Source organism: Hypomesus nipponensis, chromosome 17 (genome assembly GCF_054491055.1).
Source record: "Hypomesus nipponensis isolate SF chromosome 17, ASM5449105v1, whole genome shotgun sequence".
NCBI classification, from domain to species: domain Eukaryota; kingdom Metazoa; phylum Chordata; class Actinopteri; order Osmeriformes; family Osmeridae; genus Hypomesus; species Hypomesus nipponensis.
Genome location: NC_140377.1, coordinates 18,817,273 through 18,839,928, shown reverse-complemented (window position 1 = coordinate 18,839,928; position 22,656 = coordinate 18,817,273). Strand labels below are relative to the sequence as shown.

Sequence of the window (22,656 nt, the reverse complement as noted above, 5' to 3'; positions counted from 1 at the left end):
TTTTTTCTATTTTGTAACCCGTGTTGACAAACGCAAAATAGGGCCGTAATATCGTTTTGTCCATTCGGATGTCGGAACTGGATTATTGGAAATTAAATGCTTGGATTGTTTTGTTTTATTTTGGAATAACGGAATAACCATATAAGACAAATGGTATTAGGGGCATCAGGGGGTCAGATGGCTGAGCGGCTAGGGAATCGGGCTACCAATCAGAAGGTTGCCGGTTTGATTTCCAGCCGTGCCAAATGACATGTCCCTGATTAAGGCACTTCACCCTACTTGCCTCGGGGGGAATGTCCCTGTACTTACTGTAAGTCGCTCTGGATAAGAGCGTCTGCTAAATGACTAAATGTAAATGTGTTAAGAGCCATTTACTTGTTTGTTTGATTGGCCGTATTATACATACTAGCACAAGTGAACAAGAGAGGGGGAGAAATGTGCAATGACATCATAAATCAGCTTCTGTAAGGACTGCAGTATACCAACACGCACCAGGGTGAGCTTCAACAATGACAAACCCTGGTTTACACCTAAACTCAGAAGGCTGAGGCTGGACAAAGAGGCCGCGTTTAGGAGTGGGGACAGGGACCGATTCAAGGAGTCGAAGAACAGGTTTAGCAAGGCGGTGAGAGAGGCTACATGACTGTGAGAGACTGAAGCGCCAGTTCTCTGCTAACAACTGCTTCTGTCTGGAGGGGCTCAGGCAGATCGCCAACTTCAAGCCCAGAGCCCCCCACTCCACTAACGACTCTCCTCTGGCCAACGACCTGAACGAGTTCTACTGTCGTTTTGAAAGACAATTGGACTGCCCTAAACTATACCCCCCCCCCCCACCACCACCAGCTCAGTGACGACACTCTCCATTCAGGAGACAACAGATAACAGACTTTTCAATAGGCAGAACCCATGCAAAGCAGCTGGGCCGGACACTGTCTTCGCTGCCACCCTCAAGCACTGTGCTGACCAGCTGTCTCCGGTGTTGACCTACATCTTTAACACCTCCCTTGAGGCATGCCATTTGCCAGCCTGTCTCAAGTCCTCCACCATCATCCTTGTGCCTGTGTATTTGTTTATATACTACAACAACATTATACAATCCCTGAAATTCAGTTATGGCTTTTGATTTAGGAGTGCCACCCCAAGATTGGCAGTGGCCCCATCTGGCCACTCCTATGAAACATTTCTGGGGGCGCCACTGCTTTTGCCTGTTAATGCCTGCACTGCAGTGAAGAAAACTATATGACAACAATAATGTTTAATGTAACTGGCCCCTCTAACAGAACCTCTGGTGCCAATGTAACTGACCCCTCTAACAGAACCTCTGGTGCCAATGTAACTGACCCCTCTAACAGAACCTCTGGTGCCAATGTAACTGTCCCCCTCTAACAGAACCTCTGGTGCCAATGTAACTGACCCCTCTAACAGAACCTCTGGTGCCAATGTAACTGACCCCTCTAACAGAACCTCTGGTGCCAATGTAACTGCCCCCTCTAACAGAACCTCTGGTGCCAATGTAACTGCCCCCTCTAACAGAACCTCTGGTGCCAATGTAACTGACCCCTCTAACAGAACCTCTGGTGCCAATGTAACTGCCCCCCTCTAACAGAACCTCTGGTGCCAATGTAACTGCCCCCTCTAACAGAACCTCTGGTGCCAATGTAACTGGCCCCTCTAACAGAACCTCTGGTGCCAATGTAACTGCCCCCCTCCCTCCCCGGGAGATGGGAAACTGAACAGCGTATTAGCATGAACCACATAATGCCAATACCAATGGAGTTACAGTTATTTGACTTTGTGGGTCAAATCAGAGCAAGAATGGTCAAAGTAAGGTTACATGAAATATACATTTAATAACATTGCAAATGAATGAAATCAATTACAAGGCAAACATGTTACAAAATGAAGGTTAACGCTTACCTATGCTACCATGATTATTGCAAACCAGAGAGAGAAAGCAAGAGATGAGGAAGGAGAAGGGCAAGCCAGAGCTGAGGAGAAGAGGCCTCAGGAGATGAAGAATCCACAGAACAATGCTTCACAATTCCCTTTATACACAAGAACAACCAATCACACCACATTGACCCTTACTTATCAACATATGACTAGCAATGATACAGTAAGTTACACAATGAGATGTGAGAGCCATCAAGTACAAACTCTGTCCAGCAGCTCCATATTTTAGCATATGAGTGGTGGGGGCAGGGTGACACTCAACCTTACATACGCATACATATTTAAAATATACAGAAATATCAGTTGTAAAATTAAGTACACCACTTAAAATTCTTCAAATGTTTGGATGTTTGATATTGGTTTAAACAATAGGTTTGGAGGTGATGTAGTAACATTTAAAAAAATTAAAACGCCCCCAGCATGGCAAGCACACCTCAGAATTTCCCTGAAATTGTATTCTCTCTAGTTATGCAAGTATTGTATGTTTGTCTTTGAAAATCAACTAGTCACATTCAGTAAAAAAAAATTTAGAGGTAAAGTTTAAACAAAAATCCATCTCAGATTGGCAAGCAGCATGGGCAAATGTTCAATCTAAAACTCAAAAGTGGTTGCCTGGTCATCCCTTATTTTTTCCTGTAGCATTTGCTTGTCCTCCTTCCTTTGATTCTTTTTCTCTTTATTCATTGCCACCTTCTCCTTTTTCCTCTCTTTCTTCTTCTCTTTCTGTATCTCCCTCTTCAGCCTCCTGCTCTCCTTCACACTCCTCTGCTCCACTCTTGATTTTTCCTTGTTCTCCTTCTCTCTTTGTCTCTCCTGCTCCTGTTTGTCCTGGTCATGCAGAAAGGTCAGTATCTCATTGGCTTCTTTGGAATGCTGTGTGCTCCACCATTCAGCTATTAGCCTCAACTTTCTTTCTGCCTTATGTTTTTCACCTGTATGAACTGGAATTTGATAGGCTGCTTTCAACTGTGTGACAGCTGCGCTCAGGCTCCTGATTTGATACATCAAGAAACACCCATAGGAGCATAGCACATGCTGCCGCTCAAACTCCCCCAGGCTCTGGTCCTTCTCCAGGGAGATGAAGATCTTAGTAGCCTCTTCCATCTGCAGGTTTTGACCGTAGGCCTCTGCCAGCTTCACACGAGCCGAAATGTTGGAAGGCCGTAGCTCCACAGCTCTTGAGAAGTGATGTATGCTCTCTGCAGTTTCGGTGTCAAGCATGCTTTCCGATGCAACCTGCTCCATCCTCGCACGCTGCCTCCTCTCCTCCAGCATCTGGAACAGCAGCCACTGGTGGCACAGGCCTGTCTGGTAGTGCAGAAAGAAGGACGTGGGAGTGACCTCCAGAGCCTTCCTCAGAACATCCAAAGACTCCTTAATGGATCCCTCCATTTTGAAGAACTTGGTTAAATGGTTGGTGGCCAGAAGAGAATCTGGAGACAGGCTCAGGACCTGCTTGACAAGTGCCATGGCTTCCTGTCTGTCCTTGTCCTGGCTTTGCAGTTTTAGGGCTAAGAGGGCCATAACCTCCACATTTTCAGGCTCCAGGACCAGGGCCTTCCTTAGCTGGCTGGTTACCTTGCTGGTCTCCTCTTCTCCCTGGACCTTGCCCTTTAACCTACCATCTAGTCTGTACAGCACCACAGCATAGCCCACATTGAAAGACACACTCTGTGGTTCCCTCTTAAGGGCCTTCTCAAAACTCTCTTTGGCTAAGAAGATGGAGAGCCCCAACCTAAGAAAAGTCCAACCCATTTCTCCACAAATGGTGGGAAGTTTGCGGGCTCTCTTGGGATGACCTTTGAGGATGGCACGCATCTTTTGTAGATAGCGTTCCACTTGATCCACATTCCCAGCGTGGTAGGCAATCCAGGCATAGTTCCCATATGTCACCAGCAAATGGTGGTCATCCTCCTGTCCCTTCAGTGCAGTTTTTGCCTTGCGAAGACATCGTAACGCGATACTGCGGTGTCCTTCCAAGTGGCTCAAGTATGCCAGAATGTTAAAGTATGTGCCACGGTATGTGGAGTGGCAAAGCTCTAAATGATTAAAGAGTTCTTCAGAGATGGCTTTTGTATTTTTGATGTCAGACTTGTCTATGCCCCATGTGAAATGACACTGGAGAGCTTTCAGATCGTCCTCCCAAAGAGACATCAACAGAAGCCCTGTATTGTGGTGGGGAGGGGGAAAATAATAAATCTGTGAATATTTACATCAAAATATGAAATAACTACATAATGACAGATTAAATGTAAACATCTGTAAACTTACTTCAGGGGGGATGTCCTCTCTTAGTGTAAATAAAACAGGTGTTAATCCTTAAATATGATCATTTGGCCTAAATAAGCTTTGCACAGAGACTTGTTGATGTTGTTGCATTCTCAGTGTGTTTAAAGGTCCAAGGTTTCAAAAGTTTTTTATTTGCCGTATTTTTTTGTTATAGAATAGCAGAGATCATTTACAAGTTCTAAAAGTAACTCAAAAAGTGTCCCAAATTACCTGACTTCACCCTACATTCTGAATAGAATACACAGTATATAGGGCATGATAAAGTTAAAACTAAAAACATGTTTTCCGTCTTAAATATAAACGGAGGTCATATACAGAAAGAAACTACCGCCTAAACAGAAATTGTATAGGTTATGTTGCACCATGAGACGAGGGATCAATACGTTATGGGTGTGTGATTGGGAATTAAAGTTTTAATAAAAACGGTAGTCTATAAACATGCCAGTTTACAAATATTTCTCAGATTTCAAATTGTATCGTTTAGATTACTCACCAAGGGGTTTGGGAGACTCCGCCATTTTATGTCAGCAGATAACAAGGAAGTGAAAGTTAAGGTTTAAACTCGTTCAGTTGTTAACCCATTCCTGTGAAGGTAGCAAGCTAATGCATGCAGTTTTTGTTGCAAGCAGGAAAGCATCTATCATGTGCATCCGTCCATAATCTTTGATCTCCCCGGTGTGGTTCTTTAATAACACAGAAAAACACCAGAAAGCACACCGGTACTCAAAAAATAAAAACAGCACAAAGGGAAGGTGACGCTAGGGATTCTTTACCATTAATACCACTTAATCACATGTATTTATAACTGAAGTTGTCTGTTTCTTCTGGTAAGATATACTTTATAGTTTTGATAACGCTGCTACAGTTCTCTTTAATATCTCTTCAAAAGTCCCAGATATCATTGAGGCAATATGTATTCTCTTAGTTTTGCATACAATAATCAGACACTGTTTTACAGTAACAAATGTGTAACTAACAAATGTGTAACTAAAGCAGTTTCAATTATACACTCTCATTTCAAGTTAACCCCTGAGTCCTACCCCCTATTATGATCTTTGAGTGAATTCAACATATGGATCTGAGAGTAGACTATATAAGAGAACAGTGTATGATAGTCAATTCAGTTTAAAGGATGAATGATTGAGGGATGAGGGTATTTCTGAGGAGGTTATCATTAACAGCTACTTTGTACATTACACACATTTTGTACTGTACACTACTTTGCACAATACTTTGTAGTCTCTCTGACTAAATTAGAGCTTAATCAATTTTACACATATTTTAAGAACTGGTAGAGGTGTCTCGTCACCAGGATTCCTTGACATTTTCAGTCTAACCACTGGAGCTTTTTTTCTTAAAAGCGCTTTTCTAGTTTTTCATCAAATTTCCTTGCATTCTATTAGGATACAAAACCTCATATAAGCCAGTAGTCCACACAGCTGGGGCGTCTTAAAAAGTGTGCATGTAACAGTAGCAGGTTAGACCCAGAAATATCAGTGCTCCCAACAGGTACACACTCATGAACAATTAAACAGGGTTCTGTTTGGGCGCATTCATCCATGATCTTTTATTTATTTGTTTGTGGAAAACCCCAATGACAAAATACATTAGTCACCCCAAAACAATCTTCAAGCATAGACTATTTCCATGCTCTGAAGCAATTAGATATTTTAACACTGGATTTCTGTCAGCAGCCATCAGTATACTGGTGCTGCATTCATACCAGAATAAGTGAAACCATGGGTACGGTACTATACATTGAATACCATGATAGAAACGTGGAACCAATAAATCTATTCTTCAAAATGAAGTTTTGAGCAAGTTCTTTTCATAGTTCTTTTCATAGTTTTCGAGTTCTCTTTCTGAAAGCATGTTTAGAATCTGAAATATACAATATATATGTACTAGGGCTTTTGTTCATAAAAGCAGTTTGTGGGAACAGTTTAACTGTTAATACTCAATTTGTTTGTGCCACTATGTCTAATTGTTCTAACCTAGCTATGAACGGGTATGTTTAAATATTTCAAAACATGGTTTTCTTTGCAGGCTCTGAGCACACTTCTAGTTGAAACTCAAAAGCAATATCCAATAATCACCTTGTTCAGTACTATCACACTAGTCATGTAACAATAACAATTGTAACAATACATACTGTGTACAGTAACAGTATTAGTGACTATGTTAAGATTGTGGAAAAGTCATTGTCTATATTTTGGATTATGCAACAATGTAAATAATCTCACCTGGACTTTCGTCCCCTTTGGAAGTCTCCAGAGGTTTTGTGTTTAGTCTGAAATAGTGCCTAATGACTTACTTGACATGACTGTTTGTAGAAAGTCTCTTTTAGATTCAACAGATCCTCCCTAAACTAGAGCAGGTCCTATGGTGCCACACACTAAGGAATGTTACCTGCCAACCGCAGGGTTTGGTGCAGCCAGCAGCAAACCTTTATTAGGAAAACTGAACACAACTCAGAGTGTTTTGACTTGATGTGATGGTACAATTATTTTACACACACCAGTTTACTGCTTTTCTGGATCAAATTGTACTAGCTAAAGATTCAGACTAGCCATAAATGCACAGTTGATTTAGGAAGGTTCTGTTTTAAAGGGTCAATCTACTAGTGAAATGGATTTGGAACCAATGACCCTTTACTGTGAGATAAACTACATCTAACCATGTGCACTGTCATGGTCAAGCTCCGACTGCAGGACAAGTTTGCAAGGAACAAGTTTGGAACTGATTTGATGCAGTAGGCTATCACATAAATACACCCTCTGCTGGTAGTCAACCCTATTATGTACTGACATAGCCAATAGACAGTGTAACACTTTTTCACTGAAGGCTGTTTATTATAGCATTAAACTCTGTAAGGTGGAGACATAAGAATTGACTGACTGTAGTGTAAGGCTGGGTGTCATCCTGCCCCCACCTCTCATATACTAAAACCTGGAGTTGCTGGACGGAGTCTCTACTTTATGGCTCTCATATTTAATTTTGTAACTTACTGTCGCATTGCTAGTCATATGTTGATAATTAAGGGTCAATATGTGGTGTGATCGGTTGGACTACTGCAACTCGCTGCTCGCCAGTCTCCCAGCATACGCAATCTACCATCCAAGTTTATAGTTACAAAGTTGTCATTAGCCACAAGCATACAGCCTGTACACCTTCAAGTCAATAAGATTATGTGTCAACAGGAAAGCTGCACCGTCTTCTTCCAGATAAACTGAATCAACCTCTGAGCCTTCCTCACTACAAAACCCAATATTTAATATTTATAGAAAGATACAAAACCTCAACTACACCTATTATTAACTTGGTTATTGTGTATTGTATTACTAAATGTGTTGAAGTTCCAATAATGTAACATGCTCATCTTAGAATGGAGTAATAATTCCTGAAATTACCAAGTAAAACAGTTCCTTTTCTGTCCCAGCACCAGATTATTTTTGCTACTGACGTAAATGTATCTGAGATAATTGTACTTTAAATATTTAATTTGATTAAAAGGTAAGTCCAAGACACAGAAGGCTACGTGTGTGCCTACATATGTGTTTGTGTGTACATCACATCTTTAGTTTTTACTGTATGTGTTTATGCATTTTGCTATATATTCAATGTGTGGTGGTTTAATTACTCTCATGTCAAAGTAACTCCAGATGGAGCCGGATTCACTTTTCAGAGACTTTACTCCAATTCTCTCGCCTGACGTTGTCATACACATAATTCTAGTCAGAATAAGAGTCTGATACTGCTCTGTTGGACTGTGAGTATGGGGCGTGTTTCAGGCAAACCCTGAAAAAAAATCTCTCTTTGCTCAATTGGATAGACCTGCAACCAATCAGAGCAACGTAGTATGTTGTTTGTTGAAAACAAATTCAACCCAAGCGCTCTTTGGTGATGTGGTTGATTACTTTACTGTTGATCATCTGTCCATCATCGTATAAAGCCCGCCCTGACAATTTGATTGGTGCGAACAGCTCTTGTTCGGGCTAAGTCTCCCCCACCGAGCAAACCCAGAAAAACTTCCCGACCAAAAACAATTGAAGGCGGGCAAAGTTCGGCTGGCACCCAGGCTACCAATTGTGTGCTCAGCTGTACTCCACTGCACTTCCCCATTCCCCACACACGTCTCAAACCAACCAATCAAATGATAGAAATACCAAAACTCTGGTAAATTCCATGGAAACCACCAGATGTCCATATTAAAACATTTAAACATACAAATAACTGTATTCAACATACATATGAATAAACTCAACCTCCTCTAAACATTACAATATTGTACTCACTGTGGTATGTATTTTCCCTGTGATGTACCCGTAGCAAATCACTGCTACTGTAAATATCAACCTCATACATGAGAATATCTTTCTTCAAAGTCTTCTGTTCATTCTCGTCTTCCTAATGAGTCTTACTTTGAAATATAAAAGTCCCAAATTAATATAACGAATGTGTATTATGTAACAGCATTTAAAGTAAACCTAATACAGGGGTCAACATTCCATGGCTCCTTGACCTAATACTGAGGCATAACCTTAGAAATCTAAAAAATCATTTAAGAAAATCATATTTGAGAATTTCATGTAACATAATATATAGGACAATGATTTGCATCAGTAGCTATAGCAATTCAGCCAGGACTCCTGTATATCAACTGTATTTATTGACAAAAGAGAAATCTCCCTCCCTGGGAGCAGCTAGCAATGCATACATTTACACATAAGGCAGGGAGCACACAGTTGAAATCCATTATTGCACAGGAAACACAATACAGAGGAGTTGAATGCTGTGGACTTCAACAAGCAAACACAGAAGGGCAAGTAGGACATGTTCCATTGGTATGTGTTGTTCATGCTGTTCTTTATTATGATACAATTAAAGGCAAAAAGATGTCACCATGTCATGCATCATTCAGCTGGACTACTGACACTAATTGAGAGCATGTTTTCTGTAACAAAAGCAATGCAAGTGAGGGACACAACATGATAGTCTTGGCTGCATTGTTAAAGTTAATCTGTACGTTCTCTGTTAATTTTGTTTTACACATCCGTAACTGCCATTCATTGTAATCTAAATGAATCAAATAGTTTGTGTATCTGCAGACAGTGTCTACAGGAAACCCCCCAATTATCTCTTTTCCAGTAGAACTGATCACATCTTCTCCTAGTCTAAAAACCTTCTCTGTGGGTCTGTCTCAAAGTCAAAAGTCACATCTGTTCAAAACATTCTCTTAGTCTAAACAGAGTCCTTGTATTCTCACTTAAAATCCCCAGCTTCAATCCTTGTCACAAATTTGACATTTCACAAAGTTTAACATTACTTTTCTAAAACTAATGGCATATATGAAGTAATGTCATCCCATTGATACAGTGTTTACAAGGGCTTTGAACTGTTTGCAAAGGTTACAAAGTAAAATTTGTCAAGTTTATGAAAATGTCTGGGTGTTTAATACCAATGTGTTTATTCAGAGCAAAACACAATGTTTGTCTTGATATTTCTTTTTCAGGTCATCAATTTCTCTTTGATGTGCTTCCTCTAAGCGTTCCCTTTCTTCTTTCAGTTCCTTGTCTTTAAGTTTTGAAATTTCTTCCAACAGGCGTGTGTCTTGTTTATGTTTATACGCTATGCTTTTCATTTCTTCATCATGTCTTTGTACCGTAGCTTTGTATTCCTCTAAGTATTTCCTTCGGTAATCATTAAACTCCTCTGCTTGGTTCCGAGCGTCCTCTTCATATCTTCTTTTCATGTCTTTTATTTGTTTGTCGTGTGCGTCCATCGTTTCCTGGCGCTCTCTTTCATCTCTCTCTCTTCGAATCTGGTCTTCTTTCTTTCTCCTCAAGAAGTCTTCACTTCTTTCTCGTTCAAATGCCTCTTGGAGTTCTCTCAGTTTCTCTCTCTCTTCCTCCCTTCTCTTAAGCTCTTCTTCATTTCTTTTGTCGTCATCCATTTTCTTCTTCAACTCCCATTGCTCTTGTTGGGTTTTCATTTCTCTCTTTGTCTCTTCTAACTCTGTCTCAAGCTTTTCTCTGTTCTGCTGTTCTTTACGTCTCCTAACGTTTTCTTCTTTTTCTTGTTTTTGCTTTTCTTCCTTCTGTTCTATGTCAAAATCCTCCCTCAGTTTCTTTTGTTTTTGGTCCCATTCTTGTCTTTCTCGCTCCTGTCTCTCCCTGTCTGCCGCCTCCTTTCTCCTGTTTTCCTCAGAACGTTCTTTCTCCATTTTTTCATACTTTTTAATCATTTCTTGTTGTAATTCTTCTTTACCCTTCTCTGCATCTTTAATTTGACTCAACAACTTTTCTTTTGATCTCTCAAATTGTAATTGTCTCTCTTTCTCTTCCTCATCCTTCTTCATCTTGTCTTCAATTTGTCTACTTTCAAATTCTTCTTTTTCTTTATGAAGTCTATCGTTCCATAGTTTCCTCTCTCTCGCTATCCTGTTGTTATCCTCTTGTTCTTTTAGTTGCCGTGCCCTTTCCCATTGCTCACGTTGTTTTCTCTGGGAAACTTCCATATCTTTAACCTTTCTCTCCCATTCTGCCCTCTGTTTCTCTTCTCTGTCTCTTCTCTCTCGTTCCTCTGCATCTCTTTTTTCTTTCTCCAGCCTCTCCCTCTTGTCTATTTCTTTACCCATTTCTTTTATTTCATTTTCTTTTCTTTGTAACTCTTCCTGCTTTTGTTTTCTCTCGTTCTCAACCTCAAGTCTCTGTTCCTCCATTCTTTTTTCCATTTCATTCATTTCCTCCTTGTGTTTGGTTTTAAGTTGATTCTTTTCTCTTTCCATCTCTTCTTCTTTCTGTTTCAGTATTTCATCAATTTCTTGTTTGATGGCAGTTTCAGCCTCCTGGAACATCTCATTAGTATAGCAACCTCCTCCATTCTTCTTCACCATCTCATCTATCTTTGTCATCAGCTCCCTGACCTGGCTATGGTTGTTCTTGTCTCTGTTATTGAAGACATGGTACCTGCCTCCACAATCCTGGATCAGTTTCTTCACTACTGTATCCCCTCTTTGAATGAAACTCTCGATCGATTCTCCCTGAAGATCATCGCCTCTTGTAAATAAGACAATAGTGTAGATGCCTGCATTTTTACCGAAGTTTCTCTTGATGAGATCCAAGGTATCTTTTTCCTCTTTTGTGGTTCTTCCAATCCCTAATGTCAGTAAAAAGACATGGGGACCTGGAGCTAAAAGACTGATACATTTCCCTATTTCCTCTTGAACTTGATCATTAGAAAGAGTTGTATCAAAAAGGCCTGGAGTGTCGACTACTGCAACAGACCTGCCATCTACCATTTCTGTTTTCTTCTGGCACACAGCTGTCACAGATACCATACTTGCTTGAGAAATGAACATACTGCTCCCTAAAATGGTGTTTCCTGTAGCACTCTTTCCACTTCCTGTCCTCCCAATCAACACAATCCTGACACACTCTTCAAGGCTGCTCTTCTGGGAACCTGACAGAATAAATGCAGTCATGTAAGCAATCTGTAAAATCTACTTATAAGCAATGTAGCAAATATAACTATGGGCAACAATTTCATATTTTCACAAAACAAAATTTGAGATGTTGAGTAGTGTTAAAACTTTTGAATGTACTGTATGTATGTTGAATGTATGTTGAATGATGATGAAAGGTTCAAACAAAAGTACGCTCTACAGAGATATACATTTTAAAAGACCCCCAGACATTAACATTTCAATGAATATATATTATATTCATAAACCTCTCACCAGTTTGTATGTTTTTGATCTGGTCCTCAAGCTCCTCAATCCTCTGCTGAAACTCGTTTTCGTTATCTCTCAAATTCTTCTCCACCTGTGCCTTCATGTACATCTCAAGACTGAAGCAGCTGTCAGCAGCCATCTTGTTCTCTATCTTCTCTAGAAGTTGAGGGACTTGAGTGTTGTTAAAAAACTGATAACCTTTTCCACATGAGTTTAGGAGATGTACACAGCTTTCGTTGACTTTCAATAAAGCCATCAAGTTGTCATGTGTTGCTTGAAGGTCATGAGTGAGTACAGCCAAGACAAAGTCTTTGATCTGTGAGCCATAGTTGTCCTGCAGGGTCTGCAGTTCTCCTTTGTCTTCATCAGTGAGTGGACCCACAGGCACCACCAGCAGGAAAGCATGGACTCCAGGAGGGTCACACAGAGAGACACAGCGGAGAGTCTCACGCATCACTTCCTCCTGAGTGAGGGTTGATCCATACAGAGCAGGCATCTCCACCAGGGTCAGCCAGCGTCCACACACCTCTCCCTCTCTCTTCACACACACTGCTGAGGAGAGAGACTCTGGCCTGGTCTCTCTCTGACCCAGTATGGCGTCGGCTGTGGGAGTCTTCCCAGATCCACTCCTTCCACACAGGACCAAGTTCATTCTAGGAATGTTACCCTCTAGCTCTGACTGTGGTGACTCTTCTTTATCTCCATCATGTTTCAGGTATCTCCATCCATTCCCTTTCACCATCTCTTCTATCTTGTTGGTTAACTGTGTGTGGTCACTTCCATGTGTCATTTTGTAATGACGTTCTCCACAATATCTGATGATCTGACTCACACAGGGATTCTCTTTCTTGTCTTCATGTGTTGTGATCACCATAGAGTGTCTGAAAGCTTCTGTTCCAAACTGGCTTAGGATTGATTTTGATCTCTTTTGTTCCTTCTTTCTAAATTTCTCTGGTTTCAGCAGCAGTAAGAGCACATGAGGACCAGGAGCAGACAGGGACAAACACTTCTTTATCTCCTGCCTTAGAATCTTGTCAGTCAGATTTTCTGCAAAGAGGTCTGGTGTCTTCACCACAGTTATCTTCTTGCCATTCACATGTGCACTGGCTGACACACAAGTGTTAGTGGAGAAGCTTTGTAGAGTACGGTTACTATAATCCTTCCCCAGAATATGGGTTACAGCCAAAGCCTTCTTATCATCACTCTTCCCCAGCAGCACAATTCTAAGTGATGACTCTGTTAAACACATTTCATGGATCAAATGGGTAAATGTTATATATACAGGATTTATTTCAGAACTATTGACATAAAACCCATACTGATGTAATTAATCATGACACTATATGGTGTATAAACATGTTGTGTAAAAACTGTTAAAAATATATATTATGTTTACCATCTTTATTTTGAGTGCTTGATGAGGACCAGGGTCGCCAGTTGAGGGCACCACCCAAACTGGTGGGAAGCCCGGCCTTTGAAAGGAATGGTAACCTTGTACGAACCCCTATATAAAACATTTAACTTCTGTCATCCAAGATAAAACATTCTAACTGGTTGCCTATCAGTACTTATTGTATTAACAGTTACTAGTAGCATCTGGACTCCCATTCTAAGTCAGTGTAATTGGCTTATATTAACGACATTCAATGATCAAGTTCCTATACTAACCTACTGAATTATTAACAGTATCCCTGCAGTGTAATGTAGTATGGCCACTTACCATCACTCCATGCTCTCATATTCAACCCACTCCTCTCTTCTGCTTCTGCTCCTCTCTGTGTTGTTGCTCCTCCTGTAGACTCTTCATTCAGCTCACAGGTGAGGTGACCTCCTCTATTCTCCTCCACAATCTTGTCTATACTTGATATAAGGTTAGTCTGGTCAACAGAGTGCTTTAAGTACCTCTGTCTGCATTCTTTGATCAGTTTCTGAACCTGGGGATGTTTATCCACACAAGTTTTAATGTCTCGTCCTCTGTTAAGTCCAGCATTTACTACCACCATAGAGTAGTCATATGACTTTCCGCTTAGAGAATCAAGAATGTTTCTGATTCTGTTTCTCTCTTCCTCAGTGAACTCTTCAGGTGTCACCACCAGGAGGAGCACATGAGGTCCAGGTGCAGACAGAGTCACACACTGCTGCAGTTCCTCTGACCGTTTATCATGAGAGATATCTGGGTGTAACAGGTCTGGAGTGATGACCACAGTGAAGCATCTTCCGTCTACCAGTCCCCTGGCTCTCTCAGTCTGGCGTAGAACATAGTTGAGGTCAAATGCCTCTCTGTTCAGGAGGAGGTTTCCTACAAAGCTCTTCTCTCTGCCATTCCTCCCCAGAAGAACAATCCTCAGCGCTGGAGGATCCTCAGACACTGTGGGGTAAATGTCAGAAGTCAAAGATTTAATTTGTTTAAGTAAGTGCAGCTCTCAGGCACAGCTACTGGCACTACACACACTAAGACTTTCCAAGAGTAATATACAATGTATGAAGCACAAAGATAAAACTTTTACATACATATATACTACACATATAACTATGAAGATAATTTCCAATATTTATGATGTATCATGCCATATAACTTAGAGGTAGACATGATTGATGAGTCAACTCACTTTCAGGAGGCAATAATTCATAGCTGCTGGTCTTCCTCATTCCTCTCTCTGAGAATGAAACATTTCAGAACAATGGAATGACAATTAGAATGGAACATTCATTCTGAATGCATTTCAAGCATTAATTTACTAAAGGCATACAGTGTAATAGTTGAGTGTGACAAGATTGCATGCGCTCATTGAGCTGCATTCTGTAGTAGGTGATGTTGGTTCTTTATTAGTGTGAAATGCTATGCTTCATGGTCATATATTCATATATATATATTCAACCTAGATGTCAAATATGCGAAATATGCCAATATCTGTACCTATTGTAATAAGAACATTATCAGTTTTTTGAGATGCATAATGAAAGCATTCGATTTTCCATATTATAGGGCAGTACATGTGTATGTATAGGTTTGATAGGTCTGAAAACAGAATAGTCCATAGTAGGGGTGGAATCTTTATACATATTTATACAAAATACATTTCCTTTGGTAATCGTAGCTGGGGTAGGCTAGCCTGACTTTGTCACACTCATAATTCTAGTCAGAATATGAGTCTGATAACTCTCTGTTGGGCTGTGACTATGGGGCGTGTATCAAACGAACTCGTAAAACAAATGGCTCGTTGCTCAATTTGATAGACCTACAACAAATCAGAGCAACGTAATATGTTGTTTGTTGAAAACGAATTCAACCCAAGCGCTCTTTCGTGAAGTTGTTGATTACTTGTTGTTGGTTACTGTTGATCATCTGTCCATCATCGTATAAAGCCCGCCCTGACAATTTCATTGATCCGAACAGCTCCTGTTCGGACATAGTTTTTCCCCAAACGTGCCCCCCCAGACCCAACTTCCCGACCAAATGTATTTGTGGGCGGGGATAAGTTGGGCTGGCAGCCAGGCTAGGCTATATTTCCTCAGAATGCAATGTTGTGGAACAAGAAAGATATTGGTTAAGATTGCCGAGTTTTAAGGTTTTTGTGTTGAGAAGAAAAAAGAAAAATTGAGACAGTTGTCTCCCCTTTATCAGTACCGGTCCTAGCACATCTGGTGCCCTAGGCGAAATCTATCAACAGCGTTGATAGCATTTGTGCTTTTAGGCTTGGCGTCTTCCTGGTTGTCATGGAGATGACGTTAGTTGGCCTGTTCGTTTGGCTGCTGAGACCTGAGCCTACCCTACGCTCGTGAAGGCAGCATGACTGCACATCACAACCCCAACAATGTGTGAGCAAACCGCATACGATCGATTTGACAGCACTCGCAAGTCCGAAGAAGTCACCATCTTTTAGCTTAGTGTGCTTTTGAGGTAAATACCACAATACACCTTATATAGAAATATCACTGTCAGTTATGCCACCGAAAAAAGGCCACCTGCGTCAAATTCATATTCGACCCTGACAAGTTTCGCTTTTACCCATGGGCGTCAGCAGCATTTTGAAAGTGGGGGGGACACATTTTTCTGGGGGGTCTGGGGGTTTCTCCCCAATAATTTTTTTAAAGATGTAGATGCAATTTCCCGCATTATGGTGCATTTACCACAACTATTACTACCATAGTTGTTATACATATACTGAGGGGCTGGACATTTAAATATTTTGAAAACTAAACTTCCCAATAAGCAATGGGATCTTCAACTACCTGTCACCTTTCAGCTCTCACCTCAGCAACAGAGCTGTCTCCACTGCCCCTGCATTCTGCCCCTGCCTCACTCTCAATCTCAACCACCTAGGCTATATCAGGAGACATGGAGATGCATTGAGCATTCTTTCATATTGATAATTGACATAAGATTAATGTAGATTGTTCATATGAAGATTTCTGAGATGTAAATCATGTTATCAGCGCATCAAATTCACAATTGGTATAAGTTCAGAAGCCTAATAATTATGTAGGCTACATCAAAAAATTGCATCTCCCTAAAGCATGACTGGACAGTTCAGAAATGGTCAAATGTGTGTTCAAACCTGTAGTCTTTTCCACAGATCACATCCTTAGGATGTAAGCTTTCAGAAAATACATGGGTTAGGTGGTTGAATCCGTTTCCCTAAATGGCACAGCCCAAAAAAGTATCAGCCATATACTCCATTTATCAATACCGAATGTATTATGCATGGGCAGCATACTAATATGGAGAGAAGGACGTGTCTCCTGTCTCATTAGATAACATCCTGGGGGTATAAGCTTTCAGAGGATATATAGTTTTTCTGGTTGAATCAGTTTTGCCTTCATGTTACACACTAACATGTAGTAATGAAATGCTACGAATTGCCAAAATTACAAGTTGAGCAACTTTGTTAAATTTGGAAGACAATTCTGAAATAAAGGGTTTGTCTTTCTTCTTCTTTTTCCAGTCGTTAGAAAAACTAGCATGTTAGCTAAGGTTAACTACAGATTAGCTCACAGTTGTAATGGCAATAAAAAACACCAGCAATTTCTTTTGTAGCTACTTGGAAAAAAACATCCTTGTCATATATTTCTGCCTGAAACACACCCTAGGTCTGAACACGGCCAAAGCACAACATATTTCAGACCCGGATTAAGAAATCAACAAATGCTGACTTGTAATGGGTAAATAAAGTATGCTATTGCTAGATAGTCAGAGAATGTCTCATAACTGTGCGTTCACACTGCAGCGGGGCGGGCAGAGCGGGGCGTCGGCTTCCCATACATTTTCAATGAAACCAGGCGTTACGCCCGCTTAGGGCATTGTGGGAAGGTGAGCGGGGCGGCAACGCTCGCGTAGGGCATTGTGGGAAGTCGAGCGGGGCGGCGAAAGTTGGATTTTCTGAACTTTATGTAAATGAGGAGCGTGAAAATGCCAGCGATGGCCAATCGGGTTGGTTTCTTGTTTCTTGTAACGTAGCAACTGTTGGTCATCGTAAACATTTCTAGGTTTGACAATTTCAAGATGGAAGATCAACTCATCGTATGTGTGTCTTCATACCCAGTATTGTATGATACGTCTATGTTCAATTACAGAGATGTAAACAAAAAATTTATGTCTGGCGCAGGGTTGCTGAGGTTGTCGGCGTCCCTGGTGTGTTGTATTTTGTACTTAAATTCAGTTTTTCACATTACGTAACTTTCTTCTGTGCTAGCTGCATAGTCCAGCTTGCTTACCCGGCACACGATTGACATTCAGCACTGAAATGCTGGCTGGCAGCCACTCGCTATCCATACAGTGAATGTGTAGTGGCAAATCATAATCTAGCGATTGATTTGCAGAGATTTCGAGTAATATAATAAAAGGTTACACATGTCAACGTTTATGTCTGATGCATCTTTTTTTCCAGCCGGAACAAGACCCGTTACTGTACATAGAGTGCGGGTTACATTTAATCTTTCACTTGGCCTAAAAAAAGTGTGGAAAAAGATAACCTATGTGTGCTGTATATAAGATCATGTCAGATCCAGAATGCGTATCGGATTTTTGCTTAATGTGTGTAAAAGTTGTATTTTGTCTGCACATTTGCCATGACATTATACGAACTACAACAGTGATTTAAGAGAACTACAGCTCTGAATTAATCTGTCTGACACGCCCCCAAGCGTGGTGCACTGTGGGAAGGCAGGCGGTGCAGAGCGGTAAAAAAGTCTGCAGTGTGAACGCACTGTAACCTGTCAGCTGTGTTGTCGATACCTGGAGAGAAAAGTGGAAGTAACCAGAGCTTGCCATCAAGCAGTAGCTCTGGTCGTACAATGTGTATGACGTCAATGCCATTTTCAAAGGCTTTTTATAACAGAAAGGCGACTTTAAAAAAATCTAACACCCAGTGGTGTGTATTTTTTTTGCCCCCCTTTCGATTTCAGAATTCAAATTACTAGACAAAAAATGTTATCCTGAGAAAAGTTGATTTTGAGGGGTATAGCTCCATAGACCTCCATTCATTCTGCACTCGACCGTTATCGCCCTCATATGGAACTTTAGTGGAACTGCAACCAGTTCAGAACCCAGAAGTTTCTCGAGAATGGGAGTTCTCTCTTTAATAGACATTCTCTGGTTTTACTACCAAAAAACTACAAATAGTTGCAGATTTTGAATCAGAAAATATGGTACTAGCAACAGAGTTCTAGCCAGGTGACTATAGCTCTGCCGAGGCAGAGGACGTGAAGAAGAATTTATGAAGGTAAATATCGGTGGTCTGGTTCAAATGAGTTACGTTATGGGGGGGGGGGGGGGGGGACGTAGCCTGGTCCTAACCAGACCCTCGTACATGTCATTTGTACAGAGGGTCTGGGATCTCTCCATTGACAAACGTTAACTTCCTTGAAGGCGGGTCCTCTGTTGAAGTTTAAAACTATTGGATCCGCCCAGAGCCACTCTGATTTGCCATTACCAATTGCAAGTGTTCGCCTTAGCCAACTCCTTCACCACTACTGTAACGGAGCTAGCTGCCGTAGCTCGAAAATCAAACTTTTCCCGAACCCCGTGGGGAGGAGGGCCACAACATCATGGCCACCAACAAAACTCAGCAAGGAATGTTCTTGCTCTGGCTTTAACCTATGGATATTCGGCAGCATTGCCACAACCGCAGAATATTTTCGCTCACATCTTTCTCCGCTGCCATTACTGAACTACTCAAACTAGTGCACGACATTAAGGTCATCGTTCTCAGCCACTTCCTCTGTTCGCTGATTGGGCCTACAAAAAAATTGTTTCTAGAAACCGACTTCAGAGCCTAGCTCCCAGACCTAGTACAGAAGCAAAATCCAAATTGAGCAGAAGTACGTAGGAGGGCAGAGCCAGGCTAGGGGGGACAGGGAGTACGACACCAATCGTCACTCATAATGCCTAAACTTCACAGCCAATCAGGGGCTGGTTAAAATACCATGACATTGTTTACAAGAGCACAGATTCTACATTGATCTAGCTTCTTAATTTTGCTCTCAAAGTGTACTAGATTGATCCGTTAAACTTTAAATAAAAATAAAATAAAAAAATGATTGGGGTGGCAGTATTTTTTATTGGGGTGGCAGCTGCCACCCCTTGCCACACCTTAGATCCGCCACTGGCACAAGGTGCAAACAACCTTAGTCTAATCAAGGTTTCCATTGGGAAGCTTCTTAAAAATACATTTTCCCTGAAGCAAACCAGGCGGCTTCATAGCCATGTTAGCACGTCTTGTTTTATGTGATAATTTCATACACAAGGCATACACACAGGTTCGAAGACTTGTTCTCGCCCCCTTCTGTGCAATTCGGCTAGGTAAAGGTATACATACATACAAATTATTTTTTTAATTATAGTTTCGGACAGCGTAGGTGGTTGCCTGTTGTAGCGTAGCACATTTATATACATTTTAATATTTTTATATCAATATATTGTCGGGGACATTTTGACCAGATTGTAATATTGGGGGGTCCCCCCAATATATATTATGATTACGGCCTTGTTTTATGATAATGGACACCTCGAAGGGCATTATCCATGGTCTATGGATATGCTAGGGTCACTTAGCAATTTTTCATTCATGTTTTCATGCGTTTTTTTGTATAAAAAAAAAATCACAAGACATAGGCTAAGCCAACTCTGATAATTCTAGTCCGCACAGCTCTTAGAACGAACACCGGCTTTGCAGCTCAAGGAACTGCACCACTTTACATAATGTCCCTGTGGACTTTTCTTTCAGCGGGCTACGCCAGCCTGCGTGTACACAACAAACAGCGTTTTGGTGTAGCCCAGCTTGGAGAAACCTTTTCCAACTTTTTGTCGGACGCCCTGTTTCAATTCATTTTTTGTCGCTTGCGTTGAAAGCTCTGTAGCACATAAAGTCACATAAAAACTAGTAGAGGGTGTGGTTTTCTTAAAGATTATCCTACTAAGAAATCTTTTATACAAAAAGTGCCCCAAATTACCTGACTTCACCATACATTCTGAAGACACTGTATATAGGACATGATTGAAACATAAAAATTGTCCTTTATGGATATAAGTTTAGGACATGGGCTGTACAGAAAAAAACGTAGGCCTCATCAGAAATGTTATATAGGTTAAGCTGAAAGAGACAAGTGATCCTGTGGCATCAGTAAGTTATGTGTGCTTGATTGGGAAGTATTGTTATTATAAAAACAGTATATCAATTTATCATTCCAGTTTACAAATATTTCTAAGATTTAAAATTGTATTTTTTGTTTGCTCACCGATATGTTTTGTAGACTCCGCCATTTTATGGTCACAGATAACAATGAAGTGAAAGTGAAAGTAAAACTCATCCAGTTAACCCATTCCTGTGAAGGTAGCTGTCATGTCTATGGCCACGCCTAGGTAGGCCACTGAAGCTCTGCTTCCCCTGAGTTGAGTTAATTGATTTCACCTGTTGCTTTTTGACCCCTTTTAGTTTGCTATTTAAACCACAGTGTTTCCTAGTTTCTTTGCAAAGTCGAGATTTCACCCTTTCAAGATGAATATATATATATATATATATATATATATATATATATATATACGTTTTGTGATGGAGAACAACTTTTAGTTACTTTGACAGTGTCAGTATGAGCCTTGTTACTTTCAGTTCTGTCTGTTTCTGTGATCGACCATTTGCCTGTCTCTGAAGAGGTTTGTGGATAACCTCTATTACCCTGTCTGCCTGTGTATGGACTACTGCCTGTTCCTGGACTAGCCTGTCCTTAATAAACCCTCAGCACTAGTAAACTCATTGTTATAAAAAGAAATATATAATGTTTGCTGGGGGCAGGTGAAACATCTGTTGAAGACAGAAGTTAAGCAGGATGCTGAGCTGTAATTAGAATAGATGAATGTCCGGTTCCAGACCTTCATTCACGATAAACAATTAAAATCAGGTGTACTGGGTATATCAAAGGATACTTAGTGTGCTAAATGAATGGGCACCCAAAAAAATGTATTCTATGTAAAAAACATAATATTTTGTATTCATGTGACAACGCACATTTTATTCCACCAAGTTCACACAGTTACATAAGACAATTACAATATTGTATTCATACACTATATTATCCCAGAGAAGAATATTCTTTGATTTGATTTAGACGGTTTATGTACCATCCTTTCTTCAGCTTGCAATAATTCAACCTTCCCATAACATACAGCCCAGAAGTAGGCACAATGCAACACCAACAGCACAGGCAACAGTTAAGAGGGGAACATGGGCCTCATTCTCGAACATTTTATGAAGTTTCTTCTGAAATGTTTCTTACGGGCTTTGGAAAAACAACGTAAGAAAAAGACATCCGCCAAATTAATGAATGCTTGAAAATGTGTTCCTATGCAGCAGAAGTTTTCTGAGCTGTGCTACCCAGGAAGAGTTTTCATAAGTTGAAAGCGCGTCCTCGTGCTCCTGAGTTTGCATACATACACGCCCCGACAACTCCTTATAAGGGCACGCAACAGCAGTGATGTGTGCAGTCAGAATCAACACAATTAGGAAAGGAACAGGAACGCAAATTATGTCCAAGCGAAAAGCAACCGGTGCACAGGTGCATCGATGTAACATCATACCTGTAGGATGAGCAGTGGAATTGTTCTCCACTGGATCTAACAGTGTGCACACTAAGCAAGGTTAATTATTATAATTATTTAAATCCGAGGATGTCTGTTATGGCAAGCCGTTTTACCATTTACGTAACCAATGAATTCTTGATATCCAAAATTCAAATTCTTGATATTCAAATTGCAATTCTTGATATCAAGAATTAGATTTTTGGATATCAAGAATTCATTGGTTAAATGATAAAACGGCTTGCCATAGTCTGTAGAGTTAATGTGAACGCAATCACCAACGATTCTCATAACTTCATTAACACTTCAAAACACAGAGTTTTCTTAAATGCGATTCCTTTGATCCTTGTGGTTTTTTAAGGAATCGCATTTGAGACAACTCTGGCCGATTTACGACTGCTATTTCGAGTTTGGAAAGTCTTCTGAAGTTCAGAACAAATCCCAGATGAGAAAACTTTCATGAATGCCAAATGTTTTCCTAAATCCAATTCAGAAGAAATTCCTTCTTAATTCTTCTTAACTGCGTTCGAGAATGAGGCCCATTGTCATCTCGGTTTCTGGTGGCCTCTGGGTGTCTGAACTGAGGATAGATGATGTCTGCGGTCTGGAT

At 40.7% G+C, this 22,656-nt stretch overlaps 2 protein-coding genes and 1 pseudogene across 2 annotated transcripts; 1 reads left to right on the top strand and 2 right to left on the bottom strand.

Moving 5' to 3' along the window:
- Positions 1-22,656, top strand: part of LOC146253841 (uncharacterized) — a 58,899-nt pseudogene that overhangs the window by 10,403 nt on the left and 25,840 nt on the right.
- On the bottom strand, positions 1,831-4,766 carry LOC146253845 (interferon-induced protein with tetratricopeptide repeats 5-like). The gene is made up of 2 exons (XM_084676642.1): positions 4,736-4,766; positions 1,831-4,118 (listed from the first exon to the last, which is right to left on the bottom strand). The coding sequence occupies exons 1-2, from the start codon at positions 4,758-4,760 to the stop codon at positions 2,545-2,547; spliced, it is 1,599 nt and encodes a 532-aa protein (XP_084532768.1). The 5' UTR covers positions 4,761-4,766; the 3' UTR covers positions 1,831-2,544.
- Positions 8,895-20,744, bottom strand: LOC146253844 (uncharacterized). The gene is made up of 6 exons (XM_084676678.1): positions 20,711-20,744; positions 14,584-14,631; positions 13,691-14,342; positions 13,371-13,429; positions 11,981-13,210; positions 8,895-11,703 (listed from the first exon to the last, which is right to left on the bottom strand). Exons 1-6 carry the CDS (start codon positions 20,733-20,735, stop codon positions 9,713-9,715), a joined length of 4,005 nt encoding a protein of 1,334 aa, XP_084532804.1. The 5' UTR covers positions 20,736-20,744; the 3' UTR covers positions 8,895-9,712.

What these genes read in the sequence shown, in the direction of transcription:
- LOC146253845 (XM_084676642.1), bottom strand. Translation starts at nt 4,760, where the DNA reads ATGGCGGAGTCTCCCAAACCCCTTG. An exon ending in GGAGTCTCCCAAACCCCTTG is followed by an intron (nt 4,119 to 4,735) that starts GTGAGTAATCTA and finishes ACCACAATACAG; the next exon opens with GGCTTCTGTTGATGTCTCTT.
- LOC146253844 (XM_084676678.1), bottom strand. Translation starts at nt 20,735, where the DNA reads ATGGCGGAGTCTACAAAACATATCG. An exon ending in GGAGTCTACAAAACATATCG is followed by an intron (nt 14,632 to 20,710) that starts GTGAGCAAACAA and finishes TTTCATTCTCAG; the next exon opens with AGAGAGGAATGAGGAAGACC. An exon ending in GATCAAAAACATACAAACTG is followed by an intron (nt 11,704 to 11,980) that starts GTGAGAGGTTTA and finishes TTATTCTGTCAG; the next exon opens with GTTCCCAGAAGAGCAGCCTT.